A 24,813-nucleotide genomic window follows, 5' to 3' on the forward strand; every position below is an offset into this window, starting at 1 on the left:
TCATTTTTCTTTTTTTATAAGACATAACGGTCCTGAATGCTGCTTTGGATATGCTTGGAATGAAACCATAAATAAATGCACACGTTTGTATCTTAAATATAAAAACAAACATAATTTCTTTTATATCTTAATACGAAGTTCTATATATATAAACACAAATGTACTTTAAAGGTTGCAATGTCGGGTTTTTTGGACAAGATTGTAGAGAACGATGTCCAGCTCCTACGTATGGCGTCGACTGTCAGTTCACGTGCAACTGTAGCGATGACAATTGTCACTTTGCGTTTGGATGTAAACGTTCAGTGTCAGGTATAGAGTAGTCTATTTTTTATGGTACTAACTTAAGAGCATTTACTTATAAGATTATCAATACTATCTTTAAATTCTCTTTTATAACATTCCTATGACATTATGTTTCATTGTATACTGTAGAATGTGAGACTGGGAGAACAGGCTCGTATTGTGAAATACTTTGTCCATTCCCAAAGTACGGAAAAGATTGTCAGCAAGAACGTCATTGTGAGAATGATCTCTGTGATCCTGCTAGTGGATGTAACAGTTAGTCATTAGTGTTTAATGTTATGCATAACATATATAGTTTAAAGAGCTCTACAAATCCATCTTTAGAAGGTTTTTAACTCACCAACCAAGTTTATATCCTTGAGAACTTTATCAACTAATCGTCCTTTAGGAATATATGATAGTAGAGATCTAAAATCTAAGTTAATAGTTTCTAAAGATAAATACAGAAATAAATATATTAAGCATCATTTTACAATACACGAGTATTGGTTTAAATCGTTTATGCTTTTTGAGTTCAAATGTTTTTCAGAGAGTACAAATTCTACCATCATGACCAGGAAGACAGGAGCTTTTCAAATTTCAAAATCAACATACGGTACTTCTTCAGACAAGACACATGGTAAGATTTTCAATGCATGCCATTTTTATTAAAATAAGAGTTTTTAAATCAACACTTTGTAAAAGGCTAAACAAGGTCTAATAGTATCAATATTTCCTTTAAGGTTGTCTTTCTAATAGTGTTTAAAAAGTACATTCTTTTAGTACTTTCGTTTCATGATTCTAAAAAACAACAAAATCATGAGGTCAGGTGTTAGGCAAACACTTCACAATACATTTGAGAACTAAGATACACATTTGCCATTTAGACTCGTCTTTAAATGAAACACTTCTCCAAGTAAAAGCCAATATTTCGACAGCGATGATTTCATTTGGCAAAAATTTGATTAAACATGTATCTGTATAAGAAGTTGTCAGCTATTGCGTAGAATATAAAAGGGGGCGATGTATTGTTATTTATGTGTAATGATTCAAATCAAGTTTTTTTTAAATGCGTAAGAATTTTATTCACAAGTACCTCTTGCAATAAAAACGTTATTTTAACTTATTCGTTAAAGGTTGTCATCACAGAAAACAATTAGCAAGTGTTATTCATCCTATTGATTGCATGTTGTAGTTTTGGTGTTTCATACAAACATTTCAGGGTTAAACGTGATATCATATCCGTTCAAAGGAATAGTTGTAATATGTTTGTTTTTGCTGTAATCGGATATGTATATATTCATTGATTATATTAATCATTTTCTAGTACAAGTAAAAATACATAAAATACATGTATTAATATCATTTTTCTCTTTCATCAGCATACTTTTATGTTGATTTAATCAACAGGTTTGTCAACACACTCGAGTTTCAACAATGGCTCAATAAAGAGAATATGCAAGAGAGCTCATACCGGCTCAAATAATTTGCTTTATCGTGTTACAGTCAGCTTAATAATTGTCAGTGCAGTGTTTTTTATATCGTACATGTGTTTAACTATTTATCAATGTATGTTAAGAATTCCTTTAACAAACACGTTATCGTAAACCGAAGAACTGTAGCTAACAGGACTGTCTTTTTGTGTATCCTTCAAAGATTTACAGTGTGGTTTTAAATTTGCTAGCATTGCCTAATCATTAACAAATGAAATGTAGATTTTTTTATTTCAGTATCACTGTTAAGATCAGAGTTACTGTTTATGTGTGTTAATAGAATTTCATTTCCTTTGTCATTTTTTCCAAAATATGTTGTATTTTTAATGCTCTCTGTTGTAAGTTGTTTCCTCACAAGCTGATTGATTCTTTCAGTAAACAAGTACCTCGAATGCAATTGATGTAAAATGAAAAATTATGCATGTTAGATAGCGATCCCTGGGCTGTGCGAAAGCAGTATTTAAAGTATTTAAAAAATATTAAAAGTATTTATATTTACACGTGCACGCTCGGGATTTATTTTTTTATTAAAAAAATTTAAAGAATTTATTTAAACAATTTGCACATCCGCTTTAACTTTGGAATCTCAACTTACATCAAAGACTGCTTCAGATTTACTGCCATTGTCAACAATAATTCATTCCCTTATACAAGGTATAAGGCATAGCTCCATCCTCCCGCCTTACATTGACTTAGCATGTTCCAACGCTTCAACAAACTTTAACTCTCCAGAAAACCAACTAAAATGCAGAACCAAAATTTGCTCATTGATATCGATGATGATATTCCGTCTAACCAAGAGGCAAAATCCAAAATCCAAGACTCTAATCGAAGACTCTACCCGAATCCAACGATAGCGTTAACGTATCCAATAACCTTCTGAAGGGATGAAGCTCATCAAACCTATCCTAGAACAGAGACTGGCACTTGCAAGGAGAAAAAAGAGTTTAAGGTACGGAATTCAAACCGGAAAATTCCTAACATGGTTCCACACTCGCATCGTGTGCACCCTAAATCTAGTTTGTGACGACAACGAAAAATTCGGGACGTTTTGGCAAGACACGGTCGCCCAACAGACAAAAGAAGTTGCTCAAAAAGTACTCGTATACATTGAAGGAGAGATTAAATGCAAAGAAATGGAGAGCAACTCTGTGGGAACACAGACTCTGCAAGAAATTCGTAAACACTCAACTTTGAACAAGAAAAAAGGCAGTTCGAACAAATAACCAAATTACATGAAGAACAAATTAATGAAATCAGTGATCTCAGATATAGACTAGCAGCTATGACACACTTGCACGCTCGGGACCAATTCCGACGAGGACGGGGTAGCCCTTATTTTAGACCTAGCCAGCGTAGGAACCACCCCCGCAACAAACTGTTCGGACATTATGGCCCCAATCACTATAACAAAGCCTGAATCAGTTTATGCTGAACAGTCATAAAGTGATGGATAACTATCTATCTTTCTCAAGCGGAGCTTTACGCACTGGTTGGAACTTTAGACACTTGCAATGTGTTTAGTATGCAAACTTAACACTGACGCTTTTAAAATCATGCATTGTTCCCTTACACCATTGTAACGGTAAAACACTTTAACTATATCATTTATAAAAGCTTTATAAAAAAAACGGAATATACCATAGTACTTGCACTTAACTGTTTGTTTTTCTTTTACTTTTAGGAGATTATTTTTTAGCCTCCATATAAGAAGGAGGCGTATCCAATACCACGTGGTATCTTCAAACATCAACCTGCCGTATCAAACATTACATTCTTTTCTCTACTACACCGACCAGTCGTGTAATAGGCGGATATTCAGGTTCGCACTCTTTACTAAATGACATTGATGAGTTTGCCAGAAAACTCAGATGCAAATATTACTATGGCAAAGGATACTATGGCAAGAACTGCAAAATACATTACTTATCAAAGGATTTTTCATAAAAATATTTTTGATTTAATGTCATTATTCACTTGCGCCGATGCGATTTTTATAGATTATTTACCGTGTTAGAATAGACCTGTCACGTGCTTACGAAAAATATATGACGTCACAAAAATACATCAAATATAGTGTTGGATGTAACTGTTAATTTATGTAATAAAAGTTTAAAGAAACTCGCTCGGTTAAAGTATTTTTTCGATAATTAAAATAGTATCATTTTTCGATATATATTTAGCTTCGGACAGCCATAACATACCCGCGTAACAACTCATTCTCGATTCAATAACGCGTGACCTATAAAGTGGACACCTGATGAGGCGGACCTTAAGAGCAAAAACTCACTTTTCTCTTTAAAAACCGCCGAAATACTCTACACTTTCATAATAGCTCATTTAATGAAAACCCATTGAGTTGTCAGAGTGTCGGGTCCTATTAGATTTTAAACAAACTTGGTTCATTGATGTACTTTTTTCAAACTGAGAAAAAGTCCATGTCAGTGTAGACATGGTGGTAATATACATGAAGGAGAGGCGGAAAATCAAAGGTACCAAATTCGCCTGACTCTCAGAGAACTTTAGTACGTCCGTTTTTATAATGATAGTCTTCGATAATTGTTTAAATATACATGTACGCTCCATAAGTCGCACCGTAAAACATACGATAAATCAAAAGATCTAATAACATACTAAGTGGCCATTAGAAATTATTTTAACCATAAGTATGCATTTGGATCATTTAACTTATTTAGATATCCAATGAATAAAATCAGTACATACAATCATCATTGTAATACCCATCTTCAAACGCAGTGTATCACCCGTTTAAGATAAAAAATAAGGTTTTTTTTTCTATCTTTGATGTTTATATGGTTTACCATATAATTATTGGTACATATTAAAAAGCAATATGCAAACAATCAAACTGAAGTAAAATATTGACATGTTGCATATATTTTTTTTCATGCTGTAGAATATGGCACAATACAATAGCTACGGCTTCTACTTAGTCAAACCGCATAAATTCTAAACTGATTTCCACAAGAGAATTCAATCTTCTTAAATATTCATCTTTATACTTTTTTTTTCATATTCTTGATAACAATAGAAGGCCATTTAACTTTCAAATATTATGTAAAAAAGATTTACTGTGCGTTTTGACTCAATCTTCTATCCTCTAAAAATACATTTTAGCAATTTGAAACATCTAAAACTTGTTAAATGATGGTTCGAAGCAAATTAGTACATTAGTTATTCATCATGTATATGTATCCATAATTTTGAAGAATAAATAACATGTACCACGTTATGTTAAAAAAAATGTGCAGTATGCATATGACTTCCTATGTACTGGTGCATTAGTTTTTCATTTACTTTCACGTTTTTAACTAAATCAAACCTCTAAATTATTGAATACAATAGTTATTTCAATTATCATAACTTTTAATGTCTTAAAACTCAACTATATGAATCAAGAATTATTGTCAAAAGCATGCTTCTCATTACATTGATATTAAATCCATAATGCGCTCGATGACATTATGCGACAATCAACAGGCCTTATATGGTATTAACAATCTAAATAAGATATCAGGTAGACAGTACGTGCACAGAAATACAATCAAAATGAAACCATCGAAACTTGGGAGATCATTGACATTGCTTTCAACTTTACTGGGGCATTTTTTCTAGTATATTCTAATGATAATAAATGAAATAGAATAAACAATGAAGATCGAAAGTGAGATAGGATTTTTTAAGAGAATAAAAACGAAAATATACAGGAAAAATGTGTCACAACACCTACATACATTACCTCCCAGTATGTATAGGATATTGTTCAAAATTCGAGAAACGCATTTAGTATATGCATCTTTGTGCTTTGGAGGCAAACTGTGAGCCATTAAAACATGACAGATATAGTCGGTATGATTTATCAGATGTCTAATGTTTTTAAAAGGCAGATTTGTCCTGTTATACATACATATGTTTATTTCTTAGATTTGATAAACTCTTCAATAATTTTAAAATTCTCAGTTTCTTTTTCGTTGACTCACTAAATTTAACAGGTTTTAAATTAAGGTAAATAAAATTTCTCTAGTCTTCTGGAGTCGTGTCTTTGTCTCATTAGGTCCAGTATCATTTCTTGATCTTCACCGGTTTTTCCCTGCTTCGGCGTTTGATCAGGGTCATAATCGTGGTCGTCTGGACGATCGTTTAGATAGACGTAACTTTTAATTCTGTTTACATGTGAGGTGAAATTCTTTCATTTGTGATATGGATCTTTTAGTTTGTACTGCACATCGGACAATCTTGCGACAACTTCGAATTCGTATGTATAGTCCGTGCCAGTGGCGTGATAGTTTTGCGGACAGTGCTGGTTTGGTATAGGAGTGTACAGCCATATTTTGTCTCCTTCGGTGTAATGTGATTCTTTAGCTTTACAGTCAAAATGCTTTTTCTGCTTTTCTTTGTTGTTTTGTAAGTTTTGTAAGTTTTCTTTCACTAGGGTATATGCCTCTACATCTTGACAACAAATTTAGTCGTTTGCTACGGCATAGGACAAAGTGCAGCCTTAACAGGTAAAACGCATCTCGTATGTGCAATGCATAAGGTAGAATGGCGATTTCTTTGTTGATTTCTTTGTAGACCAACGTGCAAGTCGACCAGCTGGATTCTTGATGATTGAAAGCCACCGTTATTGATTATGGTAAGTGATCACAGTGAATATTCGGCCAAATAGATAGTGTCTAAAGTATTTCACACCAAACACCATAGCAAGCGCCTCCTTCTGCATCACTGCTTAATTCTGCTTATTTGGTTGTAAACTCTTACTTGCGTAGGCTATAATTCAATCGCCATCAAAACCATTTTGCGCTAAAACTACACCAATATCGATGTCGCTTTAATCAATGTTCAGAACAAACGCGAGCGAGAAATCTGGGTATCTTAATAGAGGATATAGGAGAAGTTAATGCCACTTTGAACGTTTTGACTGCACTCTCACAGTTACTATCCAATGTGAATTCAGCTCCTTTCCTTCAAAGTTTGTGTAAGGGCGCAACCTTACTAGCAAAGTCTATTATAAACTTCCAGTAGTAAGAAATAAGTCCACTGAACGTTACTTCGGTTTTCCCAAATGAGCATTTCTGGGCTTTTAGCTTTGGCCCCGAATCCTCGAATCTCTTCAGCACTTACTCGAGTGTTTTGAAGTGGTCAGTGATGGTTTTAGAAAAAACGTACAGACGACACGTGTTTCACAGTTATCCTGAGAGCACAGAGTCCATAAGTATCTGAAACGTAGAAGCACTGTTACACAGTTCAAACGGCATAAAATCATATTCATAATGCCCTCCAAAAAAGGAAAATGAAGTATTTGCTTTGTTATATTCCTTGGTGATATTCTTGACACAAATCTATGACACAGAAGTATTTAGAATTCTTATTTGCAGTTAGCATTTCGTCTGTACTCGGAAGAGGGTACATGAAAACATCCTTTTTTGTTACTTCATTTAGTTCACAAAACTCGTTGCACATGCGGACCTACAATCTCTCGTCGGGGCATGGACGATTGGAGTAGAGCACGGACTTTTGGACGGAATCATAATTTTTATTAGCACACGTTGTTTATATCCGAGATCCAGTAATTTTCGCCGGCTTCGGGGAAATCTCATCTTCGCTAGCCAAGGGTTTTCGGTCCGCTTTGCTCCCCATAAACCCTTGACGGATTTCATTCCGAAAACTCGGTGAAACACTCTGTTCTCTGATTGGTTGCAGCTATGAGTAGCTGATCCAATCGCAACGTTTGTGACCTGACCTTATAAACAAATATGGCGGCGCCCATAGAGGTATGTCGCATATGTAATTGCGATCTTCCGAAGAAACACAGGCGGGTTATTTTTAGTGAATCGTTCTGTTTTTCAATCAGCTGACACAAGTTATTGATTACAATGCCTCCCCCAACGATGGTATGTCAAAATACGTGTGTGGTTATTGTTTCACAAAACTTAATAAGCTCCATAAAATTGACATTATGACAGAACTAAAGCAAGAAATTGGAAAATTAACTTCAAGTGTGAATTGTTCTTTGTTAAGGCAAATTGACAGCAAAAGTTTGGCTACATTCAGTATCGACAGAGTAAATGAAGAAATACAGATATGGGCACCTTTGTTCCACAAGTGCATGTTGACGCTTAGCAACAATAACCTAATGGGGGCTACAGTAGCTGCATGTGTAATGCTTAAATATAACAACAAACACATGTCTGCTTTACAACACATCATAGGCCAGATTCTAGACCATGGTGGAGCTACTGATGATGTAAGAACAATCTAGTGCTTAGCTCTAATTTACCTTTTCAAATACTTTTTGGAATATAAACTTTGCTGGACTCAATTGCATGTTTTATGTAAAATATGTACAACTTGAATTTGATAATCATATTCAATATAAATTTATTTTATGAGATGATTATGTGTAATTTTTTTTAAATTTGACAACATAAATAAAATTGATAGATAAATGATTGGGGTAGGATTAAATATTAATACGCTTTAGTCTGATCATCTTTGCTAACTGAATATTTGGTACACTGTTCAACATATATGGACTGAAAACATTTTTTTTCTTTTTAAAAGACTATAGATACTTTGTCAAAGATGGGCATGTGTGTGACAGCATCTTCATCATCAAAAAGAAAACACCACCTACTGAGCAGACAACAGCAGCATATCAAGAGACTGCTTACAGAGCCAGTGATGGAGGATGAGCAAATTACCGCTACACATCAATTTAGTAAGTCGAGCGACATTATAGGTGACAATATTGATATAACCCTTAGTCCATCTCAAATGAGCGTTGACAGAAGGCGACAAAGCTGGCACTGGTTTTCGTTGTGGCATTAGAGAAAAGAGTTCAAGATCCTACACTGGATGATACACATCCTATTGCTGACATCAGTCAAGTGGAAAACAGTTTATTTACGCAGTACAGTTAAGGCGGTCAATAAAAATATGGGCAAATTTTTGTGATGAAAACACGTATACTTTAGTTAAACTGGCATGTCCTTAATAAAATCAATAACAGTCACTCAAATGCAATATATTTCTAAAATATATATATAACAGTACAATATTTTATGTTCATAGAGGTCACGTGATATGGCAGTCGCATGGTACAAGCAGATGTATTTGTGGTTTTAAGGTCATTTAAAAAATTCAATATTGCAAGGGCATAATCATGTCAAAATTCACAACTGAATTATGAAATAACTTGATGTTATATCGTAGATTTTGAAAAACGGTGCGAACTTTTGAAGATAAGAATATTTGTTAGAAGAAACCGTAATTTATAATGCATATGTTGAATAATTTTGAAGGTCACAGGGTTAATTTCATTAAAAAATAATTAATTTGTAAGATTTTACAAGGATCGTAGAAGTTTTTAAGTTACATAGCATATTTCAAATTCACATGTAAAAGTTTGTCGGAATCAGGTAAGTGTATGCCCTTGCAATTAAGTGATTTATTTAGGTACTCAGATTTTAGATATACGATATTTTATACAAAACCGAGGTGGCTTCTTTATACGATGCATACTTTTAACAAAATGAAAATAAGACTATATAGGTAGCATTCTACTAATAATAATTTTAAACAAAATATTCATTTATACTTTTTCGTAAATATATGACATTTATTTTTCTTCGCTTATAAAACTGCACGATAGCCTTCAATGATTTAACTTAATGCGTCATTTTGAAGCATATGACGTCATATTTTGTAGTACAGCGAGAACGACATCTCGCTTATTTTTCAGTGTGTAAGATATAACGGACATCAAAATTGTAAGTAATAGCATTTGTTGTTTTTAATTAAAAGATAAGTGTAAGTTAATTTTACTAATAAATAGATTAATAAGTACTTTCGAGGTGTGTAATATACTGTGATGTTATAATGCACATTTCCCGTACTTTTTGTCTGAACGGAGTTTATTGACAGAATTTACTGTGCTGCGTATTCCAAACTTGGAAGAGTCTGCTTTTCTTGAAGGCAATTTCATTCACCATATTATGCAGGTTCTTGTCAAATACATGTATGTGGCCAGTCTTAAAAAATACAAATTATGTATTCCAGAATACATATCTCATCCCCACCTTAACATGAGCTGTCAAAAATCTGACTATGCAATTATTGACCTCTTGGACAAAAGTGAAAATAAGTCAGAGGAAATGATTGATATACTCCAGTATATTCATGAAAAATGTATTGCAAGGTCAGATGCAGATAATGATCATGATACCCCTTCAAGTCTGAAAAGGGTATTTGGAGGTGACGTATTGACCAAATGAGAGAGCGTATTCAGCCCAGCTAGCACTTCACAATGGTATGACGGAATTCAGTAAACTTCAGTGTGTCATTCATCGACCAGAAGGGTTACATAGGATGATGAATCTTCTACTGGTATCAATGTGTTTGGTTAAGTTCCAGTTACCAAATGGTAGAGCATGACTCCTTCAATCATCCAGCTGCAGATACAGCTCTTTTCCTGTTACTGTTCAATTGAATTAAAGGGTACATGAGTTTATTTTCATTTCAATTCATTTATTTTAGTAAATTTATTTTTTAGCATTTATTACAGTTTCAGCTTTGTTTTTGTTTATTTACTTATCTAATCACTATTAGCCTAATGTTGATTGAAATTTGTTACTAATATCTACTGAAGTTTCAACATTATTCAGTAAGCATAATTTTTGTGGATTTAGTTCTTGTCACTGTAACAAGGTTACTTTAACACATAACCAATGATTTTATCTAAGAATATGTACCGGGATTTATATATTCCTATGATGAACTTTTTTGACAAACAACTTAAAATGAAATGAACTAAAATTTGTGTTGAACAAATAATTTTGAAACTTCAGTGCATGTTTTTCAATCATTTTTGAACAAGAGCTTTTTTTTTCGAAATTATTAATAATTTTGAGAAATATTTGATGATATAGCATTGTTCTATACTTTAAACTTTATCCAAGACTGAGTTTAAGTTTTCCAATGCTGCATAAAATTTGTTGCATTAATTGTTAAATTACAATGTATTATTACTGAATTTTAAGAAATAATTTTTTGTTGTTGGTTATTTACAGTTCATCTATGAACAGTTTTACAAAGTGTCATCAGCAGGAGAGCCGGGTACACTCAGTCACCTGAGAAACACAGTAGGGAGAATTGATGTCCATGGCCCTGAAGAAGTTTTCCAAAAGTACAGGTAGTTAAATGATTTGGATTATCAATTGTTTTATTTTTACAGTATAACATGCCTATAACGAAGTAAAAGGGATGAACTATTATACCTCTCTACAAGCGTAATTCATTGTATTTGTATCTGTCAAGTTTACCACATGAAATAAAATCATGGGGAATGAAAATCACTTCGCTAAAGGCGTCAATTCATTACGTAAGCATGTTCGGTAAATCCGTGTTTAACTGTATTTTTATTTTAATATACATATATTGCAGATCTCATTATGCGTGGATGGATGACTGTCTGGATTCTTTCATCTTGGGTGCTTACATTGATCTGATGGGCATCAAGGATCTACAAGATGAACCAGTCAACCATCAACCTTTGTTCCATCTTCTGTCTGATCAGGACAAGTACACTTTCATCCATGGAGTAGCAAAAGATATTCTCGAAAAATATGTAAAGATTGCAGATGGTACGAAACTTATAATAAACTGATTTGTTTTCTAATTATTTGTTGGTTTATGCCAGGATAGTATTTTTCTTAAAAATGTATTTGGGTATTTTTAAAAGAGAAGACGACTTGTATTTTGATACATAAATTTATTTGTCTATTTCTAGATGTTGATAAAATCAGAGAGAAGACATGCGCTCTTGATGCAGAAGCAAATCAAATGAAGGACCTCTTTGACAGTGATGAAATGAAGTATATGTGCCCAAATTGCAACAAGCAGTACAAGACAAGTGGCAGTATAAAGAGACATTTGAAAAAGGTACACGAGTTCTCTTTTGATACTGAAGACCAACTGCCTACTTCTGGAAAGGACCACGTTGCAATATACAGAGCATCGTTTAGGAAATGTGCATTGCTACTTCGAGACACAAATGATGCGTATAAAATGGGAGATGGGAACAGAGTTACAACAAACGCAAAATTTCAGATGCTTCTCTCTCGTGTTGGAATACACAACAAGTATCAGTTATGGCTGTTTAGGTATTTGGCCTACATCAAATGCATCCTATCACCAAAAATGGCGTATGAGTACATGTGGAACTGCAGTGCAAATTTGCAAGGTGGTATGGGAAAAAATATACCAAAGGACAATTTACTAGAAATTATGGTACAAACTGTGAAGAAAAAAATTTACTCCCAAGGAGCCATGCAACTTACACCAGTGTTCAGAGAGCTGCACTCACGAACCAAATTCTACTTGCATTACATGTATGTAAAATGTGTATATGTATATTCTTGTTTGACAGCTATTAGTTGTGTATCTGAAACCCAAACATTTATTAAAAATGTTGTATATATAATTTGATTCTTTTTTTAATTGAAAAAGTTGTTCATACAGTTTGTTTGCTCTCTATTTCCAAAAAAATGCAGTTACATCCAATATAAAAGTGTAAACATTTAAGATTAGGCACAAGTATTTATAATACATTTTTCTATACATTTTTCAAGTCTTGAGTGTCGCCAGCTACTTCTCGATATGAAGCCTATCACGATATTGTTATCAACTATAAATGAACTGGTTTCTTTGCTGCCTATTTCATTAAGGAATATAATTGCATGAAGACAACATGTCAACTATTTTGAAAATCAATTAACCAACTCTTACTGTAGAGACATAAAGTTCAATTGATTAGAACAAAATGAACAAATGATTTGTAACTTAAGATTGAAATTTCATAATGTCTTCATGTAATGTATACTATGTAACTATTCTAGAAAGTCAATATAGCTCATACAGTGTATCACAATACACATGTCAGGATACAATATGCACATCATGGGCCCTCACGATCAATACAACCGATATGTCCCTTGATCGTTACACCTCTATATTTTTCATATCAATTTCTTCTAGAATACAGACTGAATTTTTTAAAAGAAAAAAACAAAACTTAAGATGCAATTTATTAATATTTTAACATAAAAACAAAAAACACCAATGTGTACTTGTAAGTAATTGCGCATATCACAATTTGCTGGCACTGATTCATAAAATTCAGCAGTTAATCTTCTGATTGGCATGAACTATCACTCTCAACTAAATTGTACATAGTTTCATCTCCAAATACATCAAGGATTATTTTACGAATCTCTTGAGCTATACCGAAAGACCAAATCGGAAATGTTTCCATAATGTCTTCTGAAGTAAATAAAACCTGACATTTAGCAACAATATCTTTCACTATTTCTTTTGTAAATCCATGAACCACTTCAGGATTAATAAGTCCACCACTTGCTCTGTCCGATAATGAAAATTGTAATGTTTCCAACTTTTGGTTTAGCAATAGTCTTTCTTCAGATGATACATCTCGTATGATCTCATCTTCAGAAGATTCAGCGTCATTACTGTCTGTCACTGCAGCATGTGATTGTGGGCAGACATCACAGTCACATGTACACTTCTTCTCACAAGTGTCACAACATGCATGTAAAGGTGTAAGTTCACAATGCTTTGTCTGAAAAGCAGCACACAACATACTTCTCCGACATACACTATCTTTCACAATGCGTACAAGTTCTGGTTCTACATGTTTTAAGTAACCTTTGTGCATCTTAAATAAAACTAGTTCATCTGAAGGTTTTCCATCCCTCCCTCCCCTACCAATTTGTTGCACAAAGGTCTCCAATTCCCTGGGTACCCCATATTGCACCACATTATGTACTTGGTGGAAGTTTACACCCATTCCTGCTGCATTTGTACATATAAGTATTCTAATTTTTCCTTCATCAGACATATCTTCTCTGATTTTATCTTTGATTTCATCATCAGTTTTGCTATGAAACATATCAAAGTTTTGTCTGTATTGGTTGCATGTTTTGATAAAGGCAAAATAAATCTTAGTTACATCATTGATACTATTACAAAAAACCACATGCCTTGGTAATTGTTCTCTGTGGTGTCTCAAATCTTTAATTAGCCAACCAAACACTTTTTCAACATTGTCATTGTTTTTCATAGATTTCACAGTTATCTTAATGTTCCTTCTGTCAGGCGAATCGAGAACAAGTTCACAACCTGGTCGAAAGCAGAGGTATTTCAAAATTGTCCTCCTCTGAGTTGGTCCAGCAGTTGCAGTAAGGGCAAGGACAGGGACATTTGGGCACAAAGATCGTAATTCCTAATTTTTTGAAAACCATTCCCTGAAAGGATCTTCATTCATTCTTCCCTCTCCACTGAAAAATTGAATACAAAATACATGAACAATTTCCATTACATGTAAGATTCTCTTTCAGTTTGTGTTTGATGTTTGATAATATTATGGCTTTTATGTACTATTGTGGTCCTGTGAAAGTAAAATACCATTGTCCAGTGGAATGCGAATTTTAAGATACCTATATAGCTGAATAGACTGTTATCAAGACAATAGAAGTTTCGATAGGGTAGGACTTCCATTTGTATAAAACATGGATATATATGAATGTTAAATGTTATGGTAAAATGAATAATATAAGTTATAATATAGAAATATGAATTAATTACTTACCAAAGCGTGACTGTATGAGCCTCATCTACGACTAGCAATTGAAGCCGCCTCCTATACTCCGACGATTTCAACATCTCCCTCCACCGACTCTCGCCAACCAGTCTCTCGGGGCTTCCAAATACAAATTCATACTGCCCAGTCTCTATTCGTTCAATCTCCTCACTATTCTTCCCAATGTAAGTGGCTGAAAGTCCAAATTTATTTAATTTCTCAAATTGTTCTTTCATTATAGACAGGAGAAGTGCCACGATGACGACGATACCTGGTTTTATTACTGGAATGCATTCGTAAATCATTGACTTTCCGCTACCATTACGGGTACCAACAAACACATCTCGATCACATAATACAGCATTAATTGCTTTCTCTTGATTTTCTCGTAATTCGACTTAAAAGACGTGGTGAATTCTTTTTCGAGATTCGTCGGTCAACATGTTTTCACTTTTTGTTTTGCTCTTGCCGTAACGTATATGTAACCTGTTATTTCATTGGATAAATAATAGGAAGGTGCTAGGGGCGCAACTCTAGTTGTTCTCTAGATGGCGTGACCGCATCACCGAGTTTTCTTTATGAAATCCGCCAAGGGTTTATGGGGAGCAAAGCGGACCGAAAACCCTTGGCTAGCGAAGATGGGGAAATCTGTACGGCCACAAGTAAATGGTTTCTCTGTCCCCCGTATCTATCGAATGTTCAACTAAATTATTCCTACCTAGTTCAGTTCATTAGATGCAAACACTTTCTTATCTGCGATGGATGAGTTTGAAAGTAATATACCTTTTAATTTCAGGTCCTAATTTTTGAATGAAACGATCTTTGGTAAGGGTTTCTTTTTGTCCTCTTGACATAAACATTCACGCTTGCATGGCCAACTTTGTTATATTTTGCGGCATATTATAACAAACATTATGTCGTCTGAATGACATTTCAATGAACAGTCTGTGATTGATACACATGTCGACACTACTAATAAACCATTCAGAGTTACCATAACAGTAGCCTTCTTCGTACAATAATTGTAAAGAATGCTTTTGAGTTTTCATTCAAATACACAATTCCCATTTTCGTGCTTATATGACATATACTCTAAAAACCATAAGCTACTATTCGATAAAACTGGATTTGTTTTGATTTTTTTTAAAATGTTTTATTTTTGGATATTTTTAAAACATTTTATACGTTGCCATTGTATTGGAGTGTTTCCACTGATGTGAGACTGCACAATATCTGTCTATTTCTCTGATACTCTTAAATCTATTTGTACAAAGTTTCTGTGGTGTTGCTAACAATCAAACCAGAGTCTAACGGCCAAAGAACATGTTATAAAAGATCACTGTGTTCATGTTTTGGAACTTCATTGAGATATGTATCCCCTATTAATTGGCCAAAGTAAATGTATATGTATTATAAAATCGTAAGTTGCAAGTCAAGAGATCTTTCAACGATCAGTTGCATAGAAGCATCAGCATTGTATATCTATGTCCATGGACATGTATAAGGTGCATGGATATTTGCATTGCATTAACCTTAAATGAAAGTGACAAATATCTATTATAAGAAATATTTTCCTTGTGAATGTATTTGATAAAAAATTATAAATACTTCATTGGCCATACTTGAAAAAGGAAAATAATTTAAAACAGTTTTAAAGTAAATAATTTACTTAACCTGTATTCAAGCTTAGTGCATGTATATTTTTAATATCTATATGTCTATATTTTATGCAGAAAGTTATTAAGGTATTAAGCTCTTGTTTCCTATACGCTATTCAAATATAGATATTCAGCCTGCAGAGCGTGGTTCTGACTTCCGGTTCTTATTATTTTCTCAAAATCAGACAAACCATAGGAATTCAAATATCATGATTTATATAGTTTTTGGGGACTAAATCTGCTATAGATTTTATGCAGAAGTGAACAACAATACAGGAAACATCGACAGTCAACTATCAAATTAGTTTGAGTCATATTGAGTGAGCCATGGGACCTCTTATGGCCATAATTAGCATTTATTTGCTATTATTTCATCGTGTTGTTACAAATTCGAATTTATGTCAAGGGTGAGTATCTTATTATCTTAAGCTTACGTAAATATTTTGACATGCATGGCAGTTAAAGAAGTATCGTTTAAAGAAACGGGAAAATGGATGAATCTGAATGATATATTGTGTTTTACATGTTCTTATTTATGCATGTATGTAAATGTACCGTAAATCTAAAAGTACTGACTGAAAATGAGTCATTACTTAAACACACATGAATTTTATTTGATTAATGTGCATATTCGTTTCATTGTTGCACTTGTTTTCTTACAACTAAAAACAGTAAGTTGCTTAAGATAAAGTCATCATTTTATTAAGACAAGTCTTGATTCCTTTTTAATTGCTATTAGAAATATATAAATTACATCTTAATACTATTATTAAGTTTCTGTGGTGTTGCTAACAATCAAACCAGAGTCTAACGGCCAAAGAACATGTTATAAAAGATCACTGTGTTCATGTTTTGGAACTTCATTGATATATGTATCCCCTATTAATTGGCCAAAGTAAATGTATATGTATTATAAAATCGTAAGTTGCAAGTCAAGAGATCTTTCAACGATCAGTTGCATAGAAGCATCAGCATTGTATATCCATGTCCATGGACATGTATAAGGTGCATGGATATTTGCATTGCATTAACCTTAAATGAAAGTGACAAATATCTATTATAAGAAATATTTTCCTTGTGAATGTATTTGATAAAAAATTATAAATACTTCATTGGCCATACTTGAAAAAGGAAAATAATTTAAAACAGTTTTTAAGTAAATAATTTACTTAACCTGTATTCAAGCTTAGTGCATGTATATTTTTAATATCTATATGTCTATATTTTATGCAGAAAGTTATTAAGGTATTAAGCTCTTGTTTCCTATACGCTATACAAATATAGATATTCAGCCTGCAGAGCGTGGTTCTGACTTCCGGTTCTTAATATTTTCTCAAAATCAGGCAAACCATAGGAATTCAAATATCATGATTTATATAGTTTTTGGGGACTAAATCTCCTTTAGATTTTATGCAGAAGTGAACAACAATACAGGAAACATCGACAGTCAACTATCAAATTAGTTTGAGTCATATTGAGTGAGCCATGGGACCTCTTATGGCCATAATTAGCATTTATTTGCTATTATTTCATCGTGTTGTTACAAATTCGAATTTATGTCAAGGGTAAGTATCTTATTATCTTAAGCTTACGTAAATATTTTGACATGCATGGCAGTTAAAGAAGTATCGTTTAAAGAAACGGGAAAATGGATGAATCTGAATGATATATTGTGTTTTACATGTTCTTATTTATGCATGTATGTAAATGTACCGTAAATCTAAAAATACTGACTGAAAATGAGTCATTACTTAAACACACATGAATTTTATTTGATTAATGTGCATATCCGTTTCATTGCTGCACTTGTTTTCTTACAACTAAAAACAGTAAGTTGCTTAAGATAAAGTCATCATTTTATTAAGACAAGTCTTGATTCCTTTTTAATTGCTATTAGAAATATATAAATTACATCTTAATACTATTATTAAGTTTCTGTGGTGTTGCTAACAATCAAACCAGAGTCTAACGCCAAAGAACATGTTATAAAAGATCACTGTGTTCATGTTTTGGAACTTCATTGATATATGTATCCCCTATTAATTGGCCAAAGTAAATGTATATGTAATATAAAATCGTAAGTTGCAAGTCAAGAGATCTTTCAACGATCAGTTGCATAGAAGCATCAGCATTGTATATCCATGTCCATGGACATGTATAAGGTGCATGGATATTTGCATTGCATTAACCTTAAATGAAAGTGACAAATATCTATTATAAGAAATATTTTCCTTGTGAATGTATTTGATAAAAAATTATAAATACTTCATTGGCCATACTTGAAAAAGGAAAATAATTTAAAACAGTTTTTAAGTAAATAATTTACTTAACCTGTATTCAAGCTTAGTGCATGTATATTTTTAATATCTATATGTCTATATTTTATGCAGAAAGTTATTAAGGTATTAAGCTCTTGTTTCCTATACGCTATACAAATATAGATATTCAGCCTGCAGAGCGTGGTTCTGACTTCCGGTTCTTAATATTTTCTCAAAATCAGGCAAACCATAGGAATTCAAATATCATGATTTATATAGTTTTTGGGGACTAAATCTCCTTTAGATTTTATGCAGAAGTGAACAACAATACAGGAAACATCGACAGTCAACTATCAAATTAGTTTGAGTCATATTGAGTGAGCCATGGGACCTCTTATGGCCATAATTAGCATTTATTTGCTATTATTTCATCGTGTTGTTACAAATTCGAATTTATGTCAAGGGTAAGTATCTTATTATCTTAAGCTTACGTAAATATTTTGACATGCATGGCAGTTAAAGAAGTATCGTTTAAAGAAACGGGAAAATGGATGAATCTGAATGATATATTGTGTTTTACATGTTCTTATTTATGCATGTATGTAAATGTACCGTAAATCTAAAAATACTGACTGAAAATGAGTCATTACTTAAACACACATGAATTTTATTTGATTAATGTGCATATCCGTTTCATTGCTGCACTTGTTTTCTTACAACTAAAAACAGTAAGTTGCTTAAGATAAAGTCATCATTTTATTAAGACAAGTCTTGATTCCTTTTTAATTGCTATTAGAAATATATAAATTACATCTTAATACTATTATTAAGTTTCTGTGGTGTTGCTAACAATCAAACCAGAGTCTAACGCCAAAGAACATGTTATAAAAGATCACTGTGTTCATGTTTTGGAACTTCATTGATATATGTATCCCCTATTAATTGGCCAAAGTAAATGTATATGTATTATAAAATCGTAAGTTGCAAGTCAAGAGATCTTTCAACGATCAGTTGCATAGAAGCATCAGCATTGTATATCCATGTCCATGGACATGTATAAGATGCATGGATATTTGCATTGCATTAACCTTAAATGAAAGTGACAAATATCTATTATAAGATATATTTTCCTTGTGAATGTATTTGATAAAAAATTATAAATACTTCATTGGCCATACCTGAAAAAGGAAAATAATTTAAAACAGTTTTTAAGTAAATAATTTACTTAACCTGTATTCAAGCTTAGTGCATGTATATTTTTAATATCTATATGTCTATATTTTATGCAGAAAGTTATTAAGGTATTAAGCTCTTGTTTCCTATACGCTATACAAATATAGATATTCAGCCTGCAGAGCGTGGTTCTGACTTCCGGTTCTTAATATTTTCTCAAAATCAGGCAAACCATAGGAATTCAAATATCATGATTTATATAGTTTTTGGGGACTAAATCTCCTTTAGATTTTATGCAGAAGTGAACAACAATACAGGAAACATCGACAGTCAACTATCAAATTAGTTTGAGTCATATTGAGTGAGCCATGGGACCTCTTATGGCCATAATTAGCATTTATTTGCTATTATTTCATCGTGTTGTTACAAATTCGAATTTATGTCAAGGGTAAGTATCTTATTATCTTAAGCTTACGTAAATATTTTGACATGCATGGCAGTTAAAGAAGTATCGTTTAAAGAAACGGGAAAATGGATGAATCTGAATGATATATTGTGTTTTACATGTTCTTATTTATGCATGTATGTAAATGTAACGTAAATCTAAAAGTACTGACTGAAAATGAGTCATTACTTAAACACACATGAATTTTATTTGATTAATGTGCATATCCGTTTCATTGTTGCACTTGTTTTCTTACAACTAAAAACAGTAAGTTGCTTAAGATAAAGTCATCATTTTATTAAGACAAGTCTTGATTCCTTTTTAATTATTATTAGAAATATATAAATTACATCTTAATACTATTATTAACTTCGATTTGTTTTTGAAAATCTGAGAATAGGATTTTTATTAACGTGCTTTTCAAAAACGTCATAATTTTTTTAAAAAATATGTTTAGCATTTAAATGATTATGTCTGTAACAGATAGATAAAAAGTATGTATATATCTAAAATAAATCGTCCAAGACTACGCCATTTAAAAGGTTTTGATCATGTTAATTCATCATGTAAATGTACTTATAATTTAGAGAATTAACAGATAACATATCTTATGTACAATCTATAATCAACATCATCTGGTTTGTTGTTTTTTATTTCAGTATGTTCGTTAGTTTACTTTTTCTAAATTCAAAAACCTCGTAACTTTTGTCACTCTAAAATTAAGTTTTACATCATATTATTATAATGATAAAAAAATATACTGATGTATTTAGCAATCAAAACTATACGGCTACAGTTCTTACAGGACTTTTGACCTCATTTACTATCCCGAGATATCCCTCTTTCTCATTTGAATTCTTTGAAAATTTTAAGCCGATCTTTCCTAAATAGCCCGTAATAAGGACATGTCTTTTCATTCTACAAGTCAATCTAGCACTGATTGAACGACAGGGAAAGTGATACATGTATATGTAATCGGGGTGTATAGGGAACAATATAAGAAGCATGTAGAGTATTTATAGTCTATTATGCATACGAATTACAACAGGTTTAACTGGTAATATTTAAAATAGAATACTTGGAAAACAGTGTCACATTATATAAATAGTGCCTGTTTGGGAGGGTAACAGTTGAAATTGACACCCCGAGAAAACCAGTGTCAACCGACGCGAAGCGGAGGTTGACAATGGTTTTCGAGGGGTGTTTTTTTCAACTGTTATCCTCCCAAACAGGCACTATTTATTTTATTATACTGAATGTCTTAATTTTAGAGGAATTGTTACTGCTTTTGTATAGAAATGATGTGAATTCTACGACGAACCGTACGCGCATTATTTACGCGCATGTAACGATTCGTTGTGTTACCCGTTGCTTACGCTGAGGGTAATAGAACGGATTTTCAACTGGGTCTAAATCAATCAGATTTCAGTATTTAACATGAAAGTATAATAATACATAAATAGTGCCTATTTAGGAGGGTGAGAGTTGAAACTGACACCCCGAGAAAATTATTGTCAACCGACGCGAAACGGGGGTTGACAATGGTATTCAAGGGGTGCCAGTTTCAACTCTTACCCTCCCAAACAGGCACTATTTATTTTATTATACTGAATGTTTTAATTTTAAAGAAAACTTAATTACTTATATATGTAAATGACGTGAACCTTACGCGCATAGTTTACGCGCATGTTGTGTTACCCGTTACTAAGTGTGTTGCTAACGCTGAGGGTAATAGAACGGATTATTAACTGCTTCTAAACCAATCAGATTTCAGTACTTAACATGAAAGTATAATAAAATGAATTATGTGTTTGGTTTTACTTCGAAAATTAATGCAATCTAATAGCATTAGGAATAATTTTATATTGACTGAAAGCGGAAGAAATTCATAGCGCCTCTACCGTAACATATGATGCGTCAGCTTTCTAGGTCAAATTCTCAAACTTTTTAACATAAAGCCAAATATTCCATCTGTTAATTCATGTTGTATAAACATTTTGACGAGAGTATAAAAAATAAATCACAAAAATTCAGCTAATATTTTAACATTTTAACCGTTTGATAGCGTCGCAAATAGAAAGTAGGCTTGTTAAGTTCAATAATGCTTATTTAAAACATGATCCCAAAATGTGCATACTTACAAAAGTCCGTTGCAAAGCAAATAAAAAACGTTAGAATAAAATACATTAATAGGAATTCTTTGGTTTAGATATTTATCAACTGTGGTTGTGAATACTGCCTTAATTAGAGAACAAGTTTACTTAGAGTTAAAAACTTTGTATTTGAGCCTTCTTCAATATATCTTGTAGACTTGATGGTTTAGAGTGCTGTGTGGGTTTTATGTGGAATTATACTGAAAACAAATGCACAAGTATGTATTATAATGTAATATATAGAATTTTGAATTCCTAATAATATAGTATAAATACATTTTTTTTAATTTTGAAATGTTCGTGCTTACCTTAAAGATTGTTTAGATGGGTATTATGGAAAAAATTGTAGTCAAACATGTCCCGTGCCAAGTTATGGTTGGAACTGTCAACTTACGTGTAACTGTAACAATGACCAATGTCACCACATGTATGGATGTAAACGGTTGCAGTCTGATAAACATATTGATATCGCAAATTATTACATCGAAATTCAAAATTTTAAGTTAAGCGTCTTTTATTTATTTAGCTATATTTTTTTCAGAATGTAGCAATGGGCGCATTGGCCATTACTGTGAAGTTAGTTGTCCGTATCCAAGCTACGGAAAAGAATGCCAATTACAATGTGAATGCAACAAGGAACTCTGTGATCCGGCTACTGGATGTAAAAGTATGTATCTTTACTCAACTGTACAAGTACAATTTTTTATGAATATTAAGTAATTCTTACTTACTATTTTATAGAGCAGGAAAATCGTACTCTAACGTCATCTTCGGGGGGAGACAATCACATCACATATTTTACGAAAGCAACAAATCAAATTGAAGAACTCAGTAAGACTACTTGTTAAATTATTTAGAATTGTATTTTTATTTCTAAAGTTTGTATGTTTTTATATTTCTCATCCGCAGTGATAGATATTATATGCAGGATAGTCAACTCATCTTAAATTTTTTTATCGTACACTAATATATTATAGTTTGTCCGTTCGATTATTTCTTATGCATTTCTTCCCTCATTGCAGAAAATGTTACGACAGTCCTGTTTACAAAGACTTTCATCAGAAATGGTTCAGGGAATGAACTGGAAATTCGTCGTAGAAATACAGATCTCTCTCAAGATATCAAAGACCATGTTATTATCAGTCTTGCGATCCTTGTTTTGATTTTACTTGCGTTATATATTAGTCTAACTGTAAAGCAACGAACAAAAATACCACAACAATCAATTACAAAGGAACAAATCCGTCTTGAAAACATTGAACAGCAGTGTTTCAAAAAGTGAAATCAGAAAACGTGATCATAAACAAATAAGTTTCAGTATGATTTTCAATATATGACTTTTTAATGTAACAAAGTGTATTTGTACCAATTTTCAAATTACTACATTGCTAAATTTGTATTTACTTTTACTGTTCATTCTTAGAAAGAGTTTAACAAAGTCTTGGACTTTCAGCAGGACGTATATATCTAGTTCTTGCGTCAAAACAAGTGAAAATGACGCTGGTTTCAAGTGAAATATACACCGATTGCGTAGTCATAGCTCAAAAGCCAGACACATCTTGTTGGTTTCAAAGAGCAATGGCTTGGTGACCTACAATGAAATAGACAGGCCTACGTCACAATGCTGTTTCACACCAACTACCCAAAGTCCAAGCTCTTGTTAAAATGGTTCGAAAAGTCAACTAAACACAATTCTTATCTTTAAGATTGCTTTAACAAAACCATATGTTCTAAATTTGCTTAAACTCTTTTTGGAATATTATGACTTGTCTTTTTGATAAGATAAAAATATTAAAGGCCACGTGTTACTTTTACTTCTGTTAAATATATCAACAGGTAACACACACTGCTATTAGACAAAACAAATCATATTTTGCTACATTGTATAATGAAGGTGTACATGAATATACAATATATTACACTTCGGTCTGCATGTTCTCCAATTCTTCAGCCATAAAAGGATAAGAATCCTTAATTTGTCTAATTACAAAATCGTAGCTGATAGTAATAAAACTTAACTGGTTTGAAAATATTATGAAATTTCAAAACAACAGTATTCATTAAAACATCTTCTCAGTGTAAACAGTTCAACGACCAATACATTACCAACATATTTTCACATGTTTATAAGTATGATATGGCGACCGTTATTTCAATGTTCAGTCAAGTATTGCAAGAGGCGAAATATGACAAATATACCTTGTTATAGCAAAAAGCTATTTAAAAGTGTTATAAAAACATAACTTGAAGCTATTAGAAGAATCAAAATTAACCAGGTCCACTCCATGGTTTGTTTTTTTTTTTGTTTCTTGTGGCAGCTTTTCTGACTCTGGTCAGTGCAAATAGGATTCATACTCTAGTACCAACTATCTTATACAGGCTGGGATTATCCTACACCCTAATACATGCATAATATAGAGAAAAACTTACACGGTGCTTATTTTCATCTCAAAAGGTTGTATCTAAAGAGAGGAATAGGTTTAGGAATGATTACTTACATGTATCAGGTCGACTGATCTGGATATTTTGGTGTTATTGTAATATGTCTGCTGACGAGTTGCTAGTTCATTATTGTACAGTTAATGTAAAAGAACGTGCTACCTACTAAGACACATTTTAGCCAAGTGCCATTTTCCAACGTACTAGTTCATCCTTAAGTGATTAGGTAAAAAAAA

At 32.6% G+C, this 24,813-nt stretch overlaps 1 protein-coding gene, 2 long non-coding RNA genes and 1 pseudogene across 3 annotated transcripts in view; all 4 read left to right on the forward strand.

Moving 5' to 3' along the window:
• Window positions 1-24,409, forward strand: part of LOC136271747 (uncharacterized) — a 31,641-nt gene extending 7,232 nt beyond the window's left edge. Inside the window, exons 2-4 of the long non-coding RNA XR_010709728.1 lie at window positions 22,680-22,805; window positions 22,880-22,969; window positions 23,161-24,409. This is a non-coding gene — a long non-coding RNA (uncharacterized lncRNA). The remainder of the gene's footprint in view (window positions 1-22,679; window positions 22,806-22,879; window positions 22,970-23,160) is intronic.
• Window positions 178-943, forward strand: LOC105342934 (uncharacterized). Its single transcript, XM_066072176.1, has 3 exons — window positions 178-309; window positions 433-558; window positions 833-943. The coding sequence occupies exons 1-3, from the start codon at window positions 178-180 to the stop codon at window positions 854-856; spliced, it is 282 nt and encodes a 93-aa protein (XP_065928248.1). The 3' UTR covers window positions 857-943.
• Window positions 7,550-8,624, forward strand: LOC136271381 (uncharacterized; annotated as a pseudogene).
• Window positions 9,881-12,114, forward strand: LOC136271785 (uncharacterized). The gene is made up of 3 exons (XR_010709781.1): window positions 9,881-10,292; window positions 10,865-10,986; window positions 11,238-12,114. It is a non-coding gene; the product is annotated as an uncharacterized lncRNA (long non-coding RNA).
• Window positions 24,410-24,813: the final 404 nt, after the last annotated feature.

This window comes from Magallana gigas, chromosome 9 (assembly GCF_963853765.1).
Source record: "Magallana gigas chromosome 9, xbMagGiga1.1, whole genome shotgun sequence".
NCBI classification, from domain to species: Eukaryota; Metazoa; Mollusca; class Bivalvia; order Ostreida; family Ostreidae; genus Magallana; species Magallana gigas.